Source organism: Triticum urartu, chromosome 5, assembly GCF_003073215.2.
Source record: "Triticum urartu cultivar G1812 chromosome 5, Tu2.1, whole genome shotgun sequence".
Taxonomy (NCBI): domain Eukaryota; kingdom Viridiplantae; phylum Streptophyta; class Magnoliopsida; order Poales; family Poaceae; genus Triticum; species Triticum urartu.
The window spans coordinates 338,486,763-338,495,792 of record NC_053026.1 but is presented as its reverse complement, the minus strand read 5'-3'; the positions used below and the strand labels follow the sequence as shown (position 1 = coordinate 338,495,792).

The 9,030-nt window shown below is 42.6% G+C and overlaps 1 protein-coding gene across 5 annotated transcripts; it reads left to right on the top strand.

Annotated features, from left to right (window-relative positions):
- The first annotated feature begins 1,592 nt into the window (after window positions 1-1,592).
- Window positions 1,593-8,207, top strand: LOC125508907 (tRNA-specific adenosine deaminase TAD3-like). Of its 5 annotated transcripts, none has more exons than XM_048673708.1 (11): window positions 1,593-1,831; window positions 2,051-2,103; window positions 2,950-3,013; window positions 3,102-3,153; window positions 3,908-3,981; window positions 4,272-4,393; window positions 4,879-4,961; window positions 5,642-5,723; window positions 6,865-7,326; window positions 7,468-7,577; window positions 7,675-8,207. In XM_048673708.1, the coding sequence occupies exons 3-11, from the start codon at window positions 2,956-2,958 to the stop codon at window positions 7,886-7,888; spliced, it is 1,257 nt and encodes a 418-aa protein (XP_048529665.1). In that variant the 5' UTR covers window positions 1,593-1,831; window positions 2,051-2,103; window positions 2,950-2,955; the 3' UTR covers window positions 7,889-8,207. The 5 variants fall into 5 exon arrangements, with proteins under 5 accessions (XP_048529665.1, XP_048529664.1, XP_048529667.1 ...); XM_048673707.1 differs by having other exon boundaries at window positions 2,482-3,013; XM_048673710.1 differs by lacking the exon at window positions 3,908-3,981 and having other exon boundaries at window positions 3,102-3,133; window positions 4,327-4,393.
- Window positions 8,208-9,030: the final 823 nt, after the last annotated feature.

Below are 9,030 nucleotides of genomic sequence, written 5' to 3'. Positions count from 1 at the left end.
ACAAGTTTGCCATGATCTTGTCGTCGCCTCCGGCTTCGAGGACGGACTCCTCGTATGCTAGCAGGAACAGCGCCGAGTCTGCCGCGCCATTGTAACGCGTCGGCATCTCCGGCCTGAACTTGGCCGGCCACTGCACTTGCCGCAGAGCGGGGGCCAGGGCTTGGTACCCAGACTCCCTACTGCTGGTGTTGGCCGCAGAGGTTGGTGGCGGGGCACCCGCCATGGGAGCGTAGTGCGGCGGTGCGGGGCGCTGGTTGGTGGAGAGAAGCCCCGACACACCTCTACCTGGCGCGCCAAATGTCGGATGTGGGGTTCCGGCAAATCCTTAAGGTTTGAACACTGGGGTGCGCGCGAAGTCTCTCCCTCCTGCCGATCTACGCTCTAACTCGCTAAGACCTCGCGGACGAACTCGACGAACTCGCAACATAGAAAGACACGGGTTTATACTGGTTCGGGCCACCGTTGTGGTGTAATACCCTACTCCGGTGTGGTGGTGGTGGATTGCCTCTTGGGCTGATGATGAACAATACAAGAGGAAGAACAGCCTCCTAAGGTTGAGGTGTTCTTGTGCTTTCGGACTTGTGTGTATCCCTGGGTCTGATGATATCTCCCCCCTTTTCTACTATGGTAGCTAGTCCTATTTATAGAGGCCCTGGCCCTCTTTCCAAATATTGAGCGGGGAGGGAGCCAACAATGGCGGGCTAATTTGAAGTGGGGACAGCTAGTACGAGCCATCCTGGCGAAAGTAGTCTTCGCTTGTGAAAGGCTCAGGGATGACACCGTCTTGGGCTCCACGATGACCTCCGCCTTGCTGTCCGCCTGGTCTTGGTCTCGTTGCATCGAAATGGCAACCTTTGCCTGAGGCCTCGGTACTCCGCGGTTGCGCTTGCCTCTTTTGCACCAAATGGGAAATAAGGACGCTGCGCGCGCTGGCGTTCGCCTGGTGTCGATCGTCATGGCTCACGTCACGAGAGCCTCGTGAGGATCGCCTCGCCTTGATATCTTCGCTCCTCGTGAGCCTGCCTAGCTAGGCCACTCCAGAGAAGGTGAAGGTCTTGCGTCATCCGCCTCGCGAGGCTTGACCCCTCGCGAGGGTCTTGGATGCCTTGTTGGTGAAGATGGGTCGTACGGCATGCTGCTTGGCCACGCCGCGGGTCGCAGACAGGCAAGTCTGGGGACCCCCGTTCCCAGAACGCCGACAGCTGGGCCGGCCCATCTCCCACTGTAGGCAGTTTCGGTTTTAGGAAAAGTTTCCCAGCCGTTTTTATCGGTTTTGGGAACTTCTAGAAGGTTACTTAAGCTGGTTTCCTATTTTTCCTTTTTATTTCTTCTTTTTCTGTTTTCTTTTTGTTTTTTGTTTTTTTTTCATGTTTTTTTTCTTCCTCTCCTTTTTTCTTTTTTCTTTTTAAATTTTTTATTATTCTTTTACTTTTTTTTTCAAAAACTTTTGTGTTTTGTGAAAAATGTTCGTCAATTTCAAAAAAAATGTTCGTAAATTTCAAAAAAAGTTTGCTTTTATCACGAGCTCCAATGTCCGTATAGCGGTTCAGCCTGTTTGGGCGGCCTCTGGCCTTAACGGCCCGCGTCTCCGGGCCTAAGCTCAAGCCCAGCAGCGAACAGCAGGTAGCACCTGCACGCACGCCCTCACCCTTGCGCCGCCTCCGCAAACGCCGGCGCTCGCTCCTCAAGCCGCCGGCGACTAGACCAACGAACATCAGCTTGCGCCAAGCCGGCACCCCCAAGCTGCCCTCCGGCGACTAGGCCTGCACGGCTGCATCCCGGTCTGACCAGCCACGACTGCAAAGTCAGCAACTGCAAGGCAGCGTCGCAGGTGAGTTCCCTCAGCCCCTCGAGCTTTCTTCCTGTGAAGGCGCAGCGCTTCTCCGCTCCCTTGAGCAGCAGCTCCTTTACCCTCCCCCCCTCCTGTAGTACGTTTCCTCCAGAGCTAGCTTTGTTCTCTAACGAAAGCCTATAAATAAATCGAGCAATATCTCCAACCCCGACTCCCTTATTGGCTGCACAGAATCTGACCCTGTCTTTCCCCTTGCAGGTCAGTTTGGAGCTGTAGACAAAGTTTTGGGAGCAGATCGGATCAAGGCTGAGGTAACGTGCATCCAAAGATCAATTTTCGTTAAACTAAACATGGTCACGGTTTAAGTACACGCTACGTAACAATGTTCTCTCAGTTATGGCCACATTGTCAAAAGCAATGACTCAACGAGTGCATCCCAACAGGAATTGGAATTCACAAGTTGACTAGATTCCACGATGCAACTCCAACAGCAACCACACAACAGAATTTGAATCATAGCTCATGTCCATTTCATGACGTATTGGAAATTACCCTATGATTCCGAACTCAATCCCATTCGTGTATCCAAATAGAGCCTGAATGCAGGGCATCGTCAAATTGCAAGCTTCTACTAGTTTAGTGAATGCCCCGTTAGATAGAAACAATCAGCTTTCCTTCCTGGTATGCAGTGACATCTGGGTTTTTCGTGGACGCGTTGGTTGCTGGTCCATGGTTGGCAGCATGGGAACTCCCTTCTGACAGCCCTCAACACTGTCGGAACAGGCAGTCGGCCATCTTCTTCGTCTCCGGTGGTGGCGCCACCGCCGGTTCTGCCTCTGCCACCCCAGGAACCACTGCCACTACCTCCCGATCGACCTCTGCCATCCCTGGAGGGAGTAGCTTTTCTTGTTTTTTACCCATTTCTTGTCCACTTTGTTCTGTTGCTTAACAGCCTCTTACAGAAATGTAGGGAAAGGCTGCGTACAATAGACCCAAAGTGGTCGGACCCTTCCCCGGACCCTGCGCAAAGCGGGAGCTACCTGCACCGGGCTGCCCTTTTTTTTGTTCTGTTGCTACAACTTGCAAACTAAGCTTAATCAGTTTATTTGCCTTACAAAATCATGAGTTGTATGTTTCTCAACTTCAACTTTGAATAGGTCACCATGGCGTGGGAGCTTACCGAGGTCCCTGGCAATCCAACTCCCCTCCAACATTCCACGGGTATCTCCTAATCTCCTTCAAGTGCTCTTGTCAATTTTGTTGTTATTGTGGTTTCATTGATTCTTTTTGTCTTCTTTTTTCTCAATAGTTGATGTGGTGGCAGCGAACATTGTGCCCAAGGTAACAAATGCTCTCATCAGGTAATAATAACTTCTCTAAGTTGTTTTACTCAAATGGTACATTTTAGTACTGTTAGGAATGCTGAACTATAGTTAACATGGTTTGAGGTTGAAAGTAGCGCAAATCCTTGTTCTTTGAACAAATAGGTGAAAAGATCATATGCAGGTTTGAGGGTTGCTTTAGCTTGAGTATGATGTACCTGGAACTGCACCGATGTTTGTTCTTAGATCTCAACTCTGTTGAGTAGGATTTTTTTTCTTGCATATGGTACATCACGGCATACATCTGGAGTCTATCTACTTCAATTCATACAGTTCAATAACCTTCTGGATTCTAGTTTCGAAACCTTGACTTGTGGATATAAATTGACAGAAGTTAATTAAATAATATGAAAAATCTATAGAGGTTAATAAAATAATCGTATTGGTTAAGTGGTGAATAATTACATAAAAGTGGAGCTGTGGATTACCCTGAGAACTGCAACTCTACGTTTTTAGTTTTGTGCGAAAAACAAATTTGCACTAACACTAAAGCAAAATTAAAGGCTTTTAATCCTTTTTTATAGGAAACTGTTTTTTTTTTTGTGATTGCATGCTTAATTTCTATTGTCTGAATGGTCTTAGTATGCTAACTGACATTTTGGTCTTTTATTTCGAGATTTGGTACTAAATTAACAATATGCAGTTACTTGCTTGGTCGTTTTTTACAAACTTTACATATTATTATTTTCAAAACACTTGACACGGTGATTTATTGGTGTGACCGTTGTTTCAGGCAATTGAATCAAGTCTGCCCATTAGAGAATCTACGGCATGTCAAGCGGGTGCGTCGGCGTGTTGTGTGTGGCGGTATATGCATCGTTATCTATTCTCAAATACTTTATGTTTGCCTTCTGAGTGCGATGCACACAATAATTTCATATGATTACACGAGAAGGAATACCATAGCTTTCTGCTGCTGAACCACTGAATATGTCTGAGCTCATAATGATCAGTTAATGCTAACAGAACAATTCGTAGACTGGAAGTAAAACTCAGCATCTTGCAGTATTTTAAACTGAATCTACCATGTGACCAGCAATTATAGTGGAACACTTCTCTGCCCCCATTCTAAGTTTTATCATGTTTTTTTTCGACAGAAAATTCTGAGTTATCAATCATCTTATGCCTTTCCACTGGGCCTGACAATTGTAGTGAAGGTTTTCCTGAAGAAGTCCAAAAGATAGTGGACAACTACCATTTGAGTCCTTTCATTGCAAAAGTGAGTGCTCATGTTATCCTTGGAGAAATTAACTCAAATCAGTTCATTTTGTTGGGCATTGGAGCAATTCATAGACTGGGCATTGGAGCAATGTTAAAAACACCGCTTCGGCATGATAGTTATAGCTAAAGGTTATAGCCTTCTCATATAACATTTTCTTGTATTAAGATAAGCACGTGAAAATGGCAACATTAAGCTTCACCTGCTTGTTTTCTACTCTTGTTGTAATTTTGGCATGCATTCATGGTGGATGAAAATTGTGATATCCGATTTCATCTCTATGTCAAATACCACCGATATTATAAACAATCTGAAAGCAACACATTCCATCTCTCAGAATGCACTGATATTCAATGGAGATAGTTAACATTCTTTGTGCATAAACAAAAAATCACTTAAAGCTGCCTAGGAAGAAACTTAAACTTAGGAAGCTATTTACAGTACAAGCCTGTAAAATGTTGACTATTGGGGAAAGTCTTTAACAGGTTGCCAGTTGTTCTGCTACGTCGAAAGAGGAGTGGGAGGAACAGTGCAAACTTTGGCCAACATCTTATCACCCCCCTAACGAGTATGTTCTGTCCAGTGAATATGTACCATATTACGTATTTCTTTTTGTTCTCAAGAATTAAAGTTGTTGGTTCCCATTTTTTGTGAATATGTTTTCAAGGTTGCTGCAATTCTTCTATGTATTAATTCATAAGAAGAGTTTATGAATATTCAAATGGAGAACGAAACTATTTGACCTTAATTAGCACGTGCGCCAAACCTGGCCTGTCATGTGTGCAAGGATTTCCTTACCTTGTTAGGTTCTTGGAAGTGCTATCCTTATGTACGGCTACTGAATGGCTTTGCCAAAAAAAGATGCTTATAAATCTATTTCTTTATACAGCTCACCCTTGCTTAAACAAAGTTGACTGGATTTTGTGTTGGAATATCTAGATCTTGTGTCTGGCAATGTCAATATAAAATGTATGGCTTAGGTTGTAGCCAAAAACACAGGTGACAAATTTCAGCTTGTATGCATTGTTATTGTAAGGCTGCCTTATAGTCAAATGATCAATAATACTATTTCCTTTTGTAAATTTCTGGCACTGACATTACATTGACACACACTTCCAATAGAAAAATAGGATTTAAGATATAGTTTATTGCTGCTGTATGCAATTCTGGCAACTTATTTATACTGTGTAAGTGTGTATGCTGTGTCATTGTAAGCTTTTCCAACGGTCTTCTCTGTTAATGTTGTAGCATTGATGGTGTATCTGGATTTAAAGAGGAGGAATTACCATCAATATTTCATTGCATGAGGACTGCTATGCAATTATCACAGGTGAACTCCCCTGTTTATTATGTTATTTTCCTACATTCCCATTTATTTTGTAAACATTATTCTCGTGTAAGAGGTACACCTCCATGATTTTATCATATGCTAGTCAGTCTTGTTACTTCACTAACTAATTAGGGAGAGTCAGAATGTTTTTTTTGTAGCTTTTCTTCACTGTCTATTTTTGCTCTACGAACTTTATGCAATGGAAATAGTTTGTCCACTTTAAACATTCGTGTACAGTATAAACTTAGATCCGAATGATCTTCCTGTTTGATTTTGCCATCTTATACATGGATATAATCTTGTGATATGAATTTGAATCTTTTATATGGAAAAGTAGCATTTGGATAGTTGGACAAAAATTTACTAAATCCACTTTTCAAGAATTTAAAATTATCCAGCCTTTGAATACAAGATTATTCATTTGGATAGTTGGACAAATAAAAAAACATGTCTTTTTTCAAGAATTAAAATTCATTTTCTAAGCCTCTGAATACAAAATTATTATTTCAAGTTAATGTCTTGCAACAATCTGCCAGTCCAATTTTCAGTGTCACAGACAAACAGATCGTTTGCCTAATACCATTGATCACCACAGTCCACAGTTTCTTCACTATATGACTGATAACAAGAGTTTAAATCAAGGTTGAAAAGACTGGTAGTAGCCTATTTTCTACCACTTGTAGCGTGAGACACCTATCCCTTGTGTTGAAAACCAGCTAATTTAACTGTAAACCCGCAAATTACGCTATGTTGGAACATTCTCACCAATTCTTGCAGGTTTCCCCCCATACTGTAATAATTTATTTCATATTTACTAGTATTATTAAAAACACCAGCTACCGATAACCCTAATTGCAGTCTTGTGATTTTCTCTCTGCGAACCAACTGGTTTAAGGAACTGCAAGATAAAATTGTTCTAGGACAGATAGACAAGTAGTGACGGACATACTTTGTGTGAGATTAAGTTAAATCCTGTCTGTTAGTGCTATATCCAGATATATGTTTCCTATAATATGAACTGTTGGCAAGGGCACCACATCTGTGGGGGTTTTCCTTTTTGCATGATGTGATTTTAAATTGCTGGTTGGGTGGCGTGGATCAACGTTTTTGGTTAATTTCTGCATGGGTGAGCTTTTACCAGGTGGGCAATGCTGCCATTATTGTTGATCCATCAAGCATGCAAGTAATTTCAAAGGCTACAGACCAAACACACCAGCGTGATACTTGTCTAAATGGGAACAAATGTGCAATAGTAGAAGCAGGTAATGCTAGCTCATTCCCTGAAGCAATTGAGGATAAAGCCGACACTTCGTTGCCATCGAGTTCTCGTTTTTGCAATGGCTTGGACAGGGAGGTCTTATGTATAAACCCTTTCGGATGGATGAAACAAAGGTGTACGGAGCAGAAGACACTGCCATCTGAAGGTGGTTTTCTCTGGCATCCTCTGTGGCATGCTGCAGTTGTTGCCATTGAAAATGCCGCCGAGAGGGATAGAAGGATGTTCCCTTCTTCAACTTCTTCAACAACCGAGCCAAAATTAAATGGTGATGTAGAGAATTGTTCTGATGATGAACCAGCAAAGCGGCTAAAGATAGTTACAAATGTGAGCCTTGTTACTTATATTGTCTACCATCTATTGTTGCCACTCTCCTTTAATAACTCTATCAGTGCTGTAGCAGAAGACTGAAGTTGGTACATATTTATTCTATCCTGTTTTGCTAACAAGTTCAAGTTTGAACTTCAGGGTGAAGATCAATCTGCACATCCAGCATGCAGCAGGGACTTACATGAAAGAAACAGACCATATCTTTGCACAGGATTTGACATCTACCTTGTTTGGGAACCATGCACGATGTATGTTCACTACTATCAGAGTATGACATTATTTTTAGTTGTTGCTTACTGATCAGTTTGCTTTTGCTGACATGTTTGTTTGTTTCTTTGTTTGAAGGTGTGCTATGGCGCTTGTACATCAAAGGTTCAAGCGCGTCTTCTATGCTTTCCCTAATCCCATTACTGGAGCACTGGGCAGTGTCTACAGATTGCACGGGCAGAAAAGCTTGAATCACCATTACTCCGTGTTTAGGATAAAAGTTCCTGAGGCATATTTGAATGGTTCAACTGACTGTTCTGAAAAATGGTGCTCAAATTCTGTCTCATCTTAGTACAAAAACTCCAGGAGCTTTGTTCTGCAGCAACGGTAACTGCTAAAATGCCCATGAGCTTGCAAGGAAATGCTATTTAGCCCGAATTTAGGTGGTGTAGAAAATTAGCCAGTACTCCTGTTCACTGCAGCTTGACGTTTGTTTGTATGTTTGAAATGGAAAAGACTATTGTTTCCTCAGAGGTATATTTTGGTGTATTTAACACCCTGAACCCCGCACTCTGCTTTGCCGTACTTCTTGCAGTTCCGCGGCAGAAGCAAGCTAAATGTTTGTTGGCCATGGTGGGCCACAGGATTAAGCTGCGCTTTTCATTGTGACATTTTTTTAGGGAATTCGTTGTGACGGGTTATAATTTGCACCGCCAAGTTTTGTTTATTTCAGTGTATGTTTGACCCCCCCCCCCCCCCCTCCCTGTTTCACAGATTGAGCCTAAGAACTAAGAAACACAATTCAGTGACTGGCTTGACAATCAATATTTTTTCTTGTTTTTAAGCATTTGTCTTATTTGCAGATTCTTATCCATCCTTGTAATTTTTATTTTTTAATCAATATAGGAAATATTGTGAGGATTTTCCGCACTATTCGGCCAAAATGGCAAGTTCACTTTGTGAGGAGTTTCACTAAAGGTTTTGCTGAGAAAGCAAAGAAAGCCTAGTAGATCCGCTAAAACTCGGTACTGTAAAATGATTTTGCGGGAACGTGAAGGCCCCCACGGAACTGATCCGATAAATCTCGTACTTCAAATTTAGAACATCTCCCCATTAGAAAATAGTTCATCAGAACCATAATGCATACACAACAAATTAAACATAAAGTTGGCAGTCACTCGTTGACGCTGAGGTATGTGATGCCCCCGATTTAACCGTACACTAATCATACACGTAAATGTGTACGATCAAGATCAAGGACTCGCGGGAAGATATCACAATACAACTCTAGACACAAATTAAAATAATACAAGCTAATACGATCAAGTACATAAGCTCAAATACACAAGGGTCAGCGGAAGCAACAATATCTGAGTACAGACATAAGTTAAACAAGTTTGCCTTAAGAAGGCTAGCACAAAAGTAACAACGATCAAAAAGGCAAGGCCTCCTGCCTGGGAGCCTCCTAACTACTCCAAGTCGTCAGCGGCCGTC

Excerpts from the sequence above, each read along its gene's own strand:
- LOC125508907 (XM_048673708.1), top strand. The coding sequence starts at position 2,956 with ATGGCGTGGGAGCTTACCGAGGTCCCTGGCAATCCAACTCCCCTCCAA. Across the intron at positions 3,982-4,271 it reads TCGGCGTGTTGTGTGTGGCG|AAAATTCTGAGTTATCAATC; the intron begins GTATATGCATCG and ends TTTTTTCGACAG. Across the intron at positions 7,327-7,467 it reads GGCTAAAGATAGTTACAAAT|GGTGAAGATCAATCTGCACA; the intron begins GTGAGCCTTGTT and ends TTTGAACTTCAG.